Source organism: Triturus cristatus, chromosome 4_1 (genome assembly GCF_964204655.1).
Source record: "Triturus cristatus chromosome 4_1, aTriCri1.1, whole genome shotgun sequence".
Lineage (NCBI taxonomy): Eukaryota > Metazoa > Chordata > Amphibia > Caudata > Salamandridae > Triturus > Triturus cristatus.
This window is the reverse complement of record NC_140585.1, coordinates 222,173,169-222,187,692: the sequence shown is the minus strand read 5'-3', so window position 1 is coordinate 222,187,692 and position 14,524 is coordinate 222,173,169. Positions and strand designations below refer to the sequence as shown.

At 43.2% G+C, this 14,524-nt stretch overlaps 1 protein-coding gene across 1 annotated transcript in view; it reads left to right on the top strand.

Moving 5' to 3' along the window:
- The window catches only part of LOC146854126 (interferon-induced protein with tetratricopeptide repeats 5-like), a 52,988-nt gene extending 38,920 nt beyond the window's left edge, over positions 1-14,068 (top strand). The window contains exon 2 of the mRNA XM_085651898.1: positions 5,662-14,068. Within this exon, the coding sequence (XP_085508024.1) occupies positions 5,666-6,955 (1,290 nt within the window). The 5' untranslated portion in view covers positions 5,662-5,665 and the 3' untranslated portion in view covers positions 6,956-14,068. The remainder of the gene's footprint in view (positions 1-5,661) is intronic.
- The last annotated feature ends 456 nt before the right edge of the window (positions 14,069-14,524 follow it).

Genomic DNA, 14,524 nt, shown 5'->3' with positions numbered 1-14,524 from the left:
TTCAACGCTTTATGTTGTTTCATTGACTTTTGTACAGTACATTCTCTAAAACATTGAAGTGGTTTAAGCCTTTTCGGTTTCCCACTCTTTTCAGCCCTCCTCTTGCCCTGCCACTTTCCCAGTGATCCTTACTTTCTCAATATCCCAATCTCACCTCCATCTTCCATTGCTTGAGCACCTCATTACACCTCTGCCCAAGCCTTCTTCTGGTTAAACATCAAGCTCTACCTATTTCACCTGTGCCACCCATCTGCCCTCCCCATCCCTATTCTAAAACTGTACTCTCTCCAAAAAGCCTATAAATTCCCCATCATTTTCTACTGCCCTATTGATCGTCTTTCCTGACTTTCTGGACGATTGCTCTATCCTTTTCTGCATGTATTTATGTATGTAGGTATGTAAATGTAACAGCAGCAACACATGGAACGACTCTTGGTGGCCATCAGACCTTGGCCCCACACCCACTCTCTACAACCACACCAGAAACCTTGGAATCATCATTGACAACAAGCTCACCATGAAATCACAGATCAACGCCATCTGCTCTGCCTGCTACCTTACTCTGTGCATGCTACATGACATCTTCAAGTGGCTACCCCTACATGCAAGATGCACCGTGACACAAGCCCTCATCACCAACTAACTGACTACGACAATGCCCTCTACATAGAAATCAAGGCACACCTGGTACAGAGTCTTTAGACCGTACAGAACGCCACAGCCCAATCCATCCTCGGCCTTCCCCGGCGAACCCACATCACACCCCACCTCAGGAAACTCCACTGGCTCCCTGTACAAAAGAGATGCCAATTCAAGCTCTTGACATACAAAGCTCTACACAACCAAGGACCTGCCTACATTAACAACCACCTAAACGTCCACCAACCATTGCAAATACTACACTGCGCCTCCCTTTCACTTGCCCATACACCTCGCATCTACTGAAGCAGAAGTGGAGGACTCTCCTTCTCCCACATAGCAGCAAAGATGTGGAACAGCCTACCCACTCACCTCCGGACCATCACCTTACTTCTAGAATTCCAAATGGCTCCTAACACCTGGCTGTTGGAATAAGCCTCTGGAACATGCAAGCGCCTTAATATGCTATCAGATAATTAGCTGTGCTTTATAAATCCTGATTGATTGATTGCATGTGCATTTGAAAATGAGAACTTTGCTGAAAGGGAACCGAATGGTGCTTTACTGAGTCGAAGGCAATGACACAGTCCACAAGTCATTGAAACGGCTGGTAGGTTCTTAGAGCAGAAGTGGGTTGTTACATCATTGTGATGTAGTGCTCTTTTAAAAAGGGGTGACTTCGTCTCTTTTTGAAGTACGAGAAGAGTCGGGCAGTCTTGATGTATACAGTAATTTCTTTGCAGATTCTGGGTGCACAAATGAAGAATGTCTGATTTTCTTGTGCATACTTTTTCATCTCCAATCTGATGGTGTCTTGGCAGAAGGCACGCCATGAACCACCAGAGATGAAGAGTTTGTCAGTAAGATAAGCGGGGTGCTGGTCATGATGGATTTGTTGATGCTAATGATGTGGGCCGGCAAGGTTAACAAGTGGAAGTCCATTAGAAAGGGAGACACTTGATGAGACATGCTGCTGAGTCCAGGATGCCCCACAAAGGGCCAGTGAGGATTCTGGGAGATTGAGGAGTACAATGTTTACCCCATCAAGATACTAGAGAAGGAAGGAAGTTATGAAGGCACTTTCTGGGAGGAACAGTATTCCTTTTTTGAATAGAAAGGTGGCACCTGGCTGTCTAGCGTTTTTTCCTTGAGGGTGAAGTCATTGTCCACATTTCTGAGCTAGATTTGAATTAGTTGTTGCTTTTTTGTTTTTGACAAATAATAGAAATTCTATTTTGGTGATGTTAAACTTCAAGTTAAAGCTGGCCCTTAAGCTCTGGATGAAATACAAGCAGTTCCTGAGGTGATGAATGTCTGGAGGGATGAGACTTTTCAATGGAGTCATGTGACATTGGCATGTTGCAAAATGTAAGTCCTTTTATCAGTGAATGGAGTTCAAAGGGCTGCATGCTAAGGTTGAAGAAGATGAGGGATGAGATGAATCCTGGGGAGACTAAGAAAGTGACAGGGAGGCTCTTGGACCCAGAGATATACATGTGAATAAGCTGGTGTTGGTTTCATAGTTGGAGGCAAACCACTGACGTACGTTGTCAGTGAATCACTTTTGAGACTTCAGGGCAAGGAAGTGGGTGGGCTGGAGGAAGGTGTTAAAAGTGGCTGAGACACTGAGCAATTTCAGTGGGTAGAGCTTTTTTTTCTCTGACAGATATAAAAGGTTTCTGACATAACTGTCTCCATGCTGCAGCATCATCTGGAGCAGAATTGGTAGCTGTGTAGAGGGTTGGGTGGTGTTGATATAATCATGGAGTTGAACATAGACTGCTTTTGCAATGATCATGATGATGGAGGGTAGGTTAGTATTAGGCCATTAACTGGCGAGGTCTTCAGGGTATAGTATGGATATCCTTAGAAGAAGGAGGGTCTGGTATGTCTGGCAAGCCAGGAAGATGCCTTGCGTGCAGAAGGCATTGACGATTGTGAGCAGGGGCAGGAGAGCTTCTCCAGAGAGGACTTTGATGAAGGATGAGGATAAGACATCATCTTCATGCTAATTCTCAGACATCTCCTCCCAGACTTCCTCTCACCATTCTTCTTTTCCAAACATCAGAATCAACCCTCTTCAGCATCTTTCACTCATTCTTCCAATATTCAGTCCCTGTCCTGTCTCAATTTTTCCTCACTCCTACTCCACAAAACCTGTCAGATTAGCTGTGCCCTACTTCACCCTTCATCTCACAGGTTACCCTCTTCCTATCACAGCTTTTATGACTCACCATCCTCCTTTCCCTAGCATCTTCTAGCCATCTTAGCTAATGAATCTATGTATTGATTGAACTGTCGTAGCACCAAACATCCTCCACACTTCTATCCTGACCCAACCTAAAGGAAAACTGTCAGGAATTTGGAACAGTGGAGGAAGAGTCACATGACGGGCTCTGTGACAGTGGAAGATGGAGGTTTTATATCTCAGGGGCAGTGGAGGATACAGGACTGTTGTGGCTGCATTGTACTGTAAATGAGCCAAACAACTTTTGCTATGGTCTGCATCGGGGTTAAACACACTCTGCTACATTCTACACATAGATGAAAACCTTTTTCAGTGTCCTGATCCAACAAAAGCACCTTCTTCTATCTATTTACTATGGCCCTTCTCTTACCTTTATGGCAGACTGGTGATGTCTGCTCCATTCCTGCTCTCTGTATGCCATGGAGGCTGTTTGAGTTGTCAGGAGACAGAAAGTTGCTATTGTTCTCTGACTAATCACTCTAATTGCAACCTCAGCACAAACATCATGGCTGAGATGGAGGTACATAGGGGGAGGAAATGTGGAATTGTGTCAGAGTAGTAAACATCTCTGGTGAACCAATTTTAGGAGACAGAAAGTTGCTATTGTTCTCTGACTAATCACTCTAATTGCAACCTCAGCACAAACATCATGGCTGAGATGGAGGTACATAGGGGGAGGAAATGTGGAATTGTGTCAGAGTAGTAAACATCTCTGGTGAACCAATTTTAGGAAATGTTTATGGCTTGCCTGGGTTCTCATTCAGACCCCAGTGTGAAGTGATTAGGCTGCTACATGGTCACTTCTAATTCCCTTATTCTGAAGTTTGAGTTGATCCCAATTAGGGTAGAAACTTTCAAGGATGGGACCGGAGGTATGCAAATGAACATTAATCATGCTTCAATAGGAACAGTCCCATTCAAGCTGCCCTCCCATGTTCATTCTAAACAACAGCACAAGCATCATTATACCAAATTTGACCTAGTGCACCTCGTCAGCAAGTTATAGTTTGAGTCCAGTGGCACGAGGAGCATAGGACCCCTGTCCTGGCACAGCTATAGCACTTAGTATCTAACACTGAAGAAAACACAAAGGTGATGGTGGAATGCTTGCAAATGTCCATTGTTAGTCACTCGGGTTGTGTTCCAGTCCATCATTTTCCACCCACTACGCCACACCAGACTGTAGGAAGATGGCCAAGACTGCTTAAGGTCATGAGGGGCCTCACATCTTTACTCGCCTTTATGAGAGGTGCCTTCAGAAGGTAACATGTTGAAAGCTAATCAGTGTCACTGTAGGGAGCAAAATCAGTAACCAGAATACTAATAGGTGTTCAGAGGGGTGATAATGTAAAAATGGCACGAGTGTATCTGCATTTTGTACTGAGCAAGAACCATCTTCATTAAAAATGAGTTATTTGGCATACATGTGGCTTGTCAGGAATCAAACTTTAACAAAAAAGTGAAATTAGGGATTTCAATTTCTGTCACACCATGTGTACAAATAGCGCTGTAGACATATGCTAATTCTTTGCTCTGCTTGAGTGCCTGAGTCTCTTAAAAAGATGTCTAACCCTTGGGACACTATTATGTATAAACCCTGTAATTGCATGCTCTGTGTAACCTAATTTTTCCATTTTTCCCCTTTCAAGTAAAGTATTATTCATATAAGCTCATAGTGGGAAGTCCCAAACCAATTAAATGTCCTGCACCAACTCCTGCTCTTTGCCGGCAATCTGCTTAAAGATAAAGCCTTGAATAAAGAAAAGAAGCGTATATGCCTGCAGTGGGAGAATCTGGGGCTTACTTGAACTAGTCACCCCCTACTGCCAGATGTCACCACCACACAACTATTATTCCCCTCATCATCCCCAGCCCCCTTGACTCCAGCCCATAATTGTTTCACAAAGAATTACCACCTTATAACTTACTTTTAACACCCTCAATGGAGAACAATAGTACTTACCAATGTGACTGGTGAAGTTCAAGGGCTAGGCAGGGGAGGATAAAATGATGTATGAGGTTTCATGATCCTTCAAGAGACTGCGTGAAGACACTTCCTTCCAGAAGTAGCTGCTTTTTATGTGCGCAGAATATAAATTCCATTCTATTTATTCATTCATTCATTCATTAATTCATTCATTCATTCTTCATATATTTGAAGAATTGGCAAACACAGATTATGTGAAAAAATTGTGTTATGGTCACTGTGTTTGGGATGTTATGTACTAAAAGGCACTGGCTGGGCCAAATATTTTGCTCTCTCATAGAGGGAAACCTCCAAACACCCCTAGATAGTATTGAGTTTCTTTGATGTTTTGGAATATTCCATTAATGTTCTATTATTACTGCCTGGATACGCATTGATTTTTAATCAATTTATTTGTGAAGGTGTGAAGTAGAATGCATAATTTGTCTCAAATTTTTCTTTCTTTTAACATTTTCTCAGACAGAGGGCCCCCAGATTCCCCCAACTCCCAATTCACTTTAACTCATATTCCTCAATAGCGCCATACAATTGTGTCAGGTATATGCCCCGCCCCCACATCTGTTTCAAAGTTCACCACCTGCCACTGCCCCAAGCAACTGAACCAAGCCTTCTTCTCAAAACCCACTCTCATACACACAATCACATTCGCATACTTGAAGGCAAAAATAATGTTGCACACAGGCTGTGGAAAAGAAATGAAGCACTGCAAAGCTGACAAGTTGAGCTGATTGTTCTCAAGAAGTGAGAGATGTATAACATGTTCTCCCTGACCCTCTTTTCATTGCAGAATCATGTCTTTAAAGGAGAGACTGGAGAACACTCAGTGTCACTTTACTTGGAGTCTTGACGAGGAGCAAGACAAAATTGATATAAGACACATGAAACAAGCTCTCAACAACAGACTTCAACACACGCCTTACAACAACCATTCCACCTTTTACGCACTGCAGGCCTATATACACCAGCGGGAAGGAAGATACCAGGAGGCCCTTGAAAGTCTTAAGACAGCTGAAGAGCTTTTGGGAGAAGGTCAACAAGCCAACTTGATCGGGTCTAAGTTGGTCATCTCTGGTAACTATGCCTGGATCTACTATCATTTGTGCGACTATGAAATGGTAGAGCAATACCTCGACACAATCAGTCAGCTCCTTTCTCAGCCCTCACAATCTACAGCAACTATTCCTGAGATTAGTGGAATCATTGGTTGGTCCCTAATGGCAATTGGTTTTCGATACGGAGAGCGGGCAGCAAGCTGTTTCCAGGCAGCATTGTCAGAAAACCCCGAAAACGTGGAATACTGTGCTGGGCTGGCTATAGCACTTTATGCAGTGTCCGCACACTACGGTGCAGGTAGAGAACTGAAAGAAGAAGCAATTTCCAAACTTAAGGAAATCATCCACCAGAAGCCAATCAATTATGAGTGTAGGGCCTACCTGGCTCTGCTGCTTAAGAATTCAGACTTCGGTCAAGCACAAGAACTTGCCGAAGATGTGGTGCAGAACAGTCGCAATCCTGATGTCTTGAGGAATGTGGCACACGTCTTTCTACCAAAAAACTTTAAAAGATACCGTGACATTCTAGAGCAAGCCATTTCCATCAATGAAAATAACCTTCTTCATAGAGACTTGGGCTATTTCTATCAGACACTACTAATGAAGAATATACATGCACACATTTTGCCATCAGAAAATGCTATAGCAGCAGGGATCCAGGCTTACAAACGTGCCATTCAATTGGATCCACTTTGTATCTTTGCAAAACTTGGTTTAGCAGAAACATATGGGTTGAATAACGAACAGACCTACCAGCAAGAGATATATAATAATCTAAAGAGGGAGCTCCCTAATGCCAGTGAGAAATGTCAACAAGCTTTTTATGACAGCTTCGGGCGATTTCTACTCCATAAGAAAGATTTGCTAAATGATGCAGTTAAAATATTTGTAGAGGGCTTCATAATATCTAGTGAAACAAAGAGCGGAAATCAATGTAAATCTGAGCTGTTAAAGATAGTTCACTTGCTTGAGCAAAATGGCAGAACAGAAGAGGCCAGGAATCTCTCACAACTTCTCCAAGAGACCTAGAAAGGAAGAGATCTTTTGTAGGAACAACAAAGTAGAGAAGAGTTAGTTATAGCAGAATCAGAATAGACTGCATGCAATTGAATTCTAAATGGACACTTCCTAGGATAAAAAAAACAAAACCATGGATAAATAGAGCAGAACAAATCTTTTCTGCAATACTAGACCAATGAGAATAGGCCTGATTGAGAAGGTGATCTAGTGTGATCTAATAGTATTAGTACAATGACTATAGCTTCAATCAGTGCTATATTTATGCCAGTATCCAGCCGGACAAAGGCGCATTTTAATGTATACAATATTAAAAAGTACAAAAAAGGCAACGGCTTAGTTAGCATGGGGGACGCCCTCAATCCTGCGGTCACAGCAATTCACGTGCCGATGAGCACATCGGTCTTCTCAATGCGGCAACCGGTGTCAGACCAAAACCAGCGCGGCACTCTCCAGCAAAACAGAGAGCAGCCAGCGCACTTCCTGGGGCAGATGTTTAGAAGCTTGGTAGAGCAGTCCACGGTCCCTGCAGCACACAGCAGCACAGGGGGGACACAGCAGAGTCTTAAGTTCTTGGCAACCTTTCTATCCCTGGGATGCAAAACAGGAGGCCAGCTCTTCTCAGGCCCTTGGAGATTCAGAGTTGAAGACACAGCACACAGCAAAGTCTTGTTAGGTCAAGTAGGTAGGGTCAGCACACAGCAAGACCCCTTCTCCTCCTCAGCTTCAGTTGCACAGCAGAACAGGTCAGCCCTTAGAGCACACAGCAAGGCAATCTTCCTTCAGTTCTTCAGCAGTCCGTCTTTCAGCAGAGGTTCCTCTTGATTGTAGAATCTAATTTTCTGTTGTCAGGGGTCCTTTACTTATACCCCTAAAAGTCTTTAAAGTCTTTGTGCAAGTGGGTCCTGAGCCCGGTCTGATCCAGTTCTGGGCGTTGCTGGAGCACTTTGTTTTCCTGCCTTCTCCTTTCCTTTCAGAGTGAGGGGCAGAGTCGTCAGCCGCCCAGCAGGAGGTGGAGCCAGCATTGTGGCAGGCAGGCACATCCCTATTCACCCCCAGGTGCTATCTCCTCCCTGCACTCTACTTGCAAATGCAGTCATTCAGCAAAGGGCTGACTCAGCCAACCTCCTGGGGGATCCCCAGCCCCTGTCACTCTCAAACCAGACAGTCAATCCACAAGCGTGTCCAGGCACACAGAAGGGTCAGACAAGAGAACAGCTACTCTCTAAAAAGTACTGTCCTCCAACTCAGGATTTAAAAACAACCTCTCCTAACAGATGTGTTATTAAATGCTGAGCTCAGGGATATCAAATACTCATGTCTTATCTTGTTCCTATGAGAAGATAGGCTGATAGCCATTGGCACCAGCCTCCCCCATGTTAGCCTATGGAGCAAGATAACCTTGCAGCAGTGAACACACAAAATGGCCGCTGTTCACTACCAGCGCATGGTACCTGCACTAGTACATGCGCTACCTCTTACATACACTGCACCCTGCCCAGGGGGGTACCTTGGGCCTTCCATAGGGATAACTGATGTGCACAAAAAGGGAAGGGTTAGGCCTAGTCAGTGGGGACACTGACCAGGGTGACATGGCAGTCCCGGGGACTGCAGGCAGGCCTGCGGCGGCAGGCCTGAGACACCATTTTAGGGCTACTCATGTGGGTGGCGCAACCAGCGCTGCAGGCCCACTAGTAGCATCTGTCATCACCAGCCCTGGCACACACAGTGCACTTTACTAGGGACTTCATGGTGATACAAATATGCCAATCAGGTATATCCAATCAATATGATATTTTACACAGGGAGCACTTACACTCTGGCACTGATTAGCAGTGGCAGAGTGTCCAAAGCATCTAAACCAGCAAAAACGAAATCCAGCACAGCATCAAAAATCCAGGTAGCAGAGGCAAAAGATAGGGGAAAAACCCACGCCAAGGATGTCAGGTCTAACACAACATAAAAAAGTTAATCCATAACTGAAGCATGTTAGATTAATAAACTAAAATCCTCTTAACTCTTAACCCCTTCGCTGCTAGGCCTCCCCCCCCCCCCCCCCCCTGTGCTAAGCATATTTTTTTCTATTTGGGGCAGTGCGTGCTTAGGCCCCTGTAACCTTTTTACCACATAACGTATCCACGCCAAATTTGCGTCGTTTTCTTCCAACATCTTTGGGATTCTAAAGGTACCCAGGGTTTGAGGATTCCCCTGGAGGGGTCCCACAATGTAGCCAAAATATAGCTAAATTTTGTTTTTGGGGGGAAAAATGGGAAAAACGGGCTGCAAATGAAAGCATCTGGGTTTTTCCTTGCAATTGTTATCAAAAAAGGGTTTGTGGGGCTGAAATCACCATTTTCCCAGCTTTTAGGGAATGACAGATATTTGTCAGAAAACCAACACTTTTTACACAGTTTTGGCATTTTTCTGGGACATAGCCTATTTTTGGTATTTTTCGTGCTTTCAACCTCCTTCCAGTGAATGGTAGAAATGGGTGTGAAATTAATAATGGATCCTAGAAAGCTATACATTTTAGAAAAGTAGACAAAATTCTGAATTCAGCAAGGGGTCATTTGTGTAGATCCATCAAGGTTTCTTTATAGAAACTAACAGTTAAATATAGGAAAAATTGAAAATTGGTTGAAAAAAACAGCCTTTTGTGTCAACGTTTTCACCTGTAACTTCTTCTAATTATGACAGCTCTTTGAAAGCAATATACCGTTACATCTGCTGGATCTTCCTGGTTGTGGGGATATATAGGACTTGTAGGTTCACCAAGAACCCGACGAACCCAGAGCCAAAAACTGAGCAGCAATTGGCAATGGTTTTTTATTATGTTCCGGGTATATAGCAATTATTGTGGGAAAATATATACATGGAAAAATCGGTATGAAAGACACCTATGTATTTCTGAAATGGGAATAAATTATAGAGTTTAGAAACCGTACATATTTGCACATTTTCGAAATTGAGAATACAATCAATCAATCAATCAATATGCTTTATTCGATAGAAAAATATATCATAAAAGCAGAATCAATCCTTAAACAGTTCAAGAAAGCAATTTGACATAGACCTAACAGTGACAATTCATTACAATTTGATAGTTAAAAAGATAAAATTCATTTTATAAAACGAATAAAAGAAAAATGTGAATAAACCCCTAAAATTTGAGTATCATAAAAAGTGATACACAACAATATAGTACAAAGCAGTTCATGTAGGCCTAATCCATATTATTTGGTGTCAAAAAGCTTCGAACGTAGCACCCATGCACATCCCAGGTATTTAGCCACCCCACAGATCACAGTGAGGCAGGAAGTATCTGTCCTAAGGACATGTAAAACAGACAGATAGTTTCTTGAGCCCAACAATATACAGACAGGTTTTAACCACTTGCTTCTTATGTGTCTGTATACGGGGCAAGCAAACATAAAGCGGGCAATAGACTCAATGCGAGCTCCACATCCACAAATTTCCACCCACCTCGCGTTCCCCAAAGTCTTACGAGAAAAGTGGTACCTCACATGTGTGGTTCGGCCTAGTGCCCGTGACAGGAAACGGCGCAAAACGCAACATGGTCACACCTCAATTTCGCAGTGAAAAATGACCCTTTTTTGGGAAAGTGCCTAGCTGTCGTTTTTGAACCATAGGTCTGCCGGCACCTAGGATTATGTTATATCCTGGCTTTGTGGTTATGCATTGCATCTCTTGCTTTGCCAGTGGAATGTTCATCTTCTGATGTAGTACAGAATGTTGGGAGCCAGAGATGTCAGTTGAGAAGGGCTGAGCACTACACTGGCTGCTCCTGGTGGGGTCTTTGTACTGGTCTTGACTATCTTGTAATGGATTGAACTGGATTACCTGTATCTTACTACCAATAAACATCTAAAGATCCTCTACACGTCTGGACTCAGTCACTACAATTTTTGGCGACGATTTCCTAAAGAACCTGCAACTTCCACCTCTTCAAACTTCAATCAACTACTTCAACAGACTTAACAGCATCTCAAGCTGGCACCTGTCTCAACTGGCACCCTTGACCCCACCAGTTACCTCCCATCGGTCGCCCTCAACGCAAAGTGCCAGTTCAAGTCTTTAAGCAGCTCCTGCCTCTGCTTGCTGTTCCCACAGCATCTCAAGTTCCTGTCTCAAATGCAGCTCAAGTTTATCTACAAACAAGGTAATTTATCTGCCTTAATATGGTTCTCTTCTGAAGAGTGAGCTGTCTGCACACTGAATGTGTGTTATGTTTACATGCACGTCTGAATGCTCTCCCTACAGCGTTTCAACAGAAAAATGACTTTTATTCATGCTGTTCCTACAACGTCTCAATTGCCTCGTAAAGTTTTTTTTATCAATCTAAGATTTTCAAGTGTGCATCCAGAACAAGAAGCGTTCGTTCTACACACTCTCTGAGAGCCTCTTCAGTTACATCTCTCACCAAGACGCAGCCGGCCTGATCACCCGGCTATGCGTCTCTGTGTTGTTTGGACTTTCATGGGACACCTTGCTTTTCATTCAGCGACGGCGTTGTCACTGTTTGTCGAAGGGCAGTCTGTTTGACACTGTGAGGATCTGGCCGTGCAATTCTTTGCGAGAGTACCGGCACTTTGGGTGAACATATGCGCATATGTGAGGGCAAGGACTGTGCTCTTTTCTGTGAGTCTCCATTTTTTTAAATGTATTTAAAGCTCTGAGGTGGATCTCCACTACAACTAACGGCAGTGCATCCTTCAAATTCAAAATACATGCGCGCGCTCCTCACCTTCTAGTGTCGCGTGCAGGCAGTGTGGCTTGGTTGCGTCTTCCTTTCCTCAGTTCTCTATGACACCCGTCCGTGTCCTGTTCTGCTGTCAACTCACGCCTGCATGCTCCAGCGTGCCTTGAGCCACCCGGGATAGCGTCAAAAAATGTACCGCCATTTTGGAATTGGCGTGAGCTGGCATTCAAGCTGCCTTTTATGCACCATAATCTGATTTCCTTCGGTATCTTGCCAACCATCCTGTTCTTCAAATAAAGTTTTTTTTTTTTTAAAAGTGAATCTCACCACGATCGTTATGCTGTGAAGATTGCAACGTTTAGCGGCCATCAAGTTATTTCATAATGCAATTGAACGTAATTAATATTGAGAATATTTTTGTTCCGGAGTATCCCCAGCGGCTGCCACAAACAGTCAAACCAGGGAAATACAAACATTGAGTCAATTGCTCTGATGGCAATTTTTCTTCTAATTCTGACGTTCCATGCCAGACGTTCGCTGTGAGGCTTTTGGTGAGGAGATACAGCGCGTCTGTGCTTTGTGGACAGTGCATAAGCAGTAAGTAAGTGGGATTTGCTTTATTTATCGTACAGTAGGGGATTTGGATATTGTCAACAGCAAAGGTCATCACCATTATTAGCACGTCATTTACTACATCGGCGTAGAAATACTCCCACGATCCCAGGAACAGTGACTGTGAGATCAGTACATGGATGGTGCAGTACAATTAAGTACTAGGGTGGATAATTCTGAGCCAAGACTAAAGTCCATGGCCAATGTCTCAAGGTGTAATTTTTCTTTTACGGTTTACAATGTACTCCATTTCTTGGTCATGTCACTGCTCAGTGACCTATCAATTGTGTGACAAGTCAAGTTTTTGATTTGACCTTTAGGGTTGTTTTAAAAAAAAATATATTTCTAGTGAGCTGTGTTTAACAAGTGTTTTACTACGGTCACATAGTGCACAATTTTTTTTAACTTACTACACAGTGCACAATCATGCACAATCTCTTTACCTTAACATTAGGGTTTAGTCCTTTTATTTCAGTGCACATTGTCCTTACCTTCACTTGAGGTGTATCGCAAGTGTTTTGTTCTTCTACTTATGCACAAGGCGGAACGCTTCATAGGGTGTCTCACATGGGTCTCAGTCCCATCTGTACGGTGCACTACATGTTTGCCTCTACATGAGGTATTTCAAATGGGTTACATTCCCATTTAGTGCACAACAAATGACCTCCACTCGAGGTGAGTAGTATGGGTTACAGTCCCATCACTGCAGTGTACGACATTTAACCTCTACATGAGGTGTCTCATATGGCTTACATTCCCATTTTCGACGGTGCACAACATGTTTCTCTCTTCATGAGGTGTCTCATATGGGTCACATTCCCATCTGTTCTGTGCACAAGAATATCTCCAGGGTATTTATTTCTTTTTAGTGCACACTATGTCACGGGTTCCTACCCATGTACTCAAGTTTCTACCTGATAAGCTAACCTTTAAGTTGCTTTAGTGCACAGTGTGTTATCCCCACATTTGTTGTCCATACACGGACATCTCTTGTCTCATTTGTTTACGCTACACAAGTTGTTTTTTGACATTTTTGTGAGATTTTAATGTAATGGGAATTGTGTGTGATTTATCTTAAATTGTCTCATCATTTCCCTTTACAGCTCAGTTTTCCTGGTGTCATCAGTGGATTCTGCTTTCTATTTTCTTTCCTTGTTCTTCTCTGTTTTTCTCTTAACGTGGTGTCTTTTATGTTTTGGAGTTTTTGTTTCTCCTATTCTTCTTAGTGTCTGCTTTTGGTCTTTTGGTCATTGTGTTGTGTTTTGACTTGTCTCTTTTTATACTTGCCTGTCCAGTAGGTATATCTGGAGGTAGTCGTTTGGTACTTTCTCTTTTTGTTGTGAGGGAAAAGGGATGGTATTGTCACTGTGTATGCGTGCTGATTGTCACTTTTTGACATTCTCACCTTTTGTCTTTCTTCTCTGTTTTCTTCACTTATGTTGTCGTTTCTCCTTTTGGTTGTTCTTTCTTCTCTATGGTTTGCGATGTTTTTGATCTACTCTGTGTTTCTTCTATCTTTTTGTTCTCTTTTCTTTCTTCATTGTTTTATATGGAAGAAAAGGGGATATGTTATATCCTGGCTTTGTGGTTATGCATTGCATCTCTTGCTTTGCCAGTGGAATGTTCATCTTCTGATGTAGTACAGAATGTTGGGAGCCAGAGATGTCAGTTGAGAAGGGCTGAGCACTACACTGGCTGCTCCTGGTGGGGTATTTGTACTGGTCTTGACTATCTTGTAATGGATTGAACTGGATTACCTGTATCTTACTACCAATAAACATCTAAAGATCCTCTACACGTCTGGACTCAGTCACTACAGACAACATAGCAAACCTATACATTTTTGAAAACTAGACACCAAGGGAAATCCAGTATGAGGTGACGTAGCTCCCTCCCACCAGGTTCTGTTACCCAGAATCCCTTGCAAACCTAAACAAATGTAAAAAAAAACAAATTTCCCCCACATTTCTGTGGTGGAAAGTTCTGGAATCTGCGTGGATCCACACATTTCCAACCACTCCGCCTTCCCCAAAGTCTTACGAGAAAAATGGTACCTCACTTGTGTGGGTTGGCCTCGTGCCCGTGACAGGAAACGGTGCAAAACGCAATATGGTCACACCTCAATTTCGCAGTGAAAAATGCCTCTTTTTTGGCAAAGTGCTTAGCTCTAGTTGGTGAACCCTAGCTCTGCCGGCACCTAGGGAAACCTACAAAACCCACACATTTCTGACAACTAGATACCCGGGGGC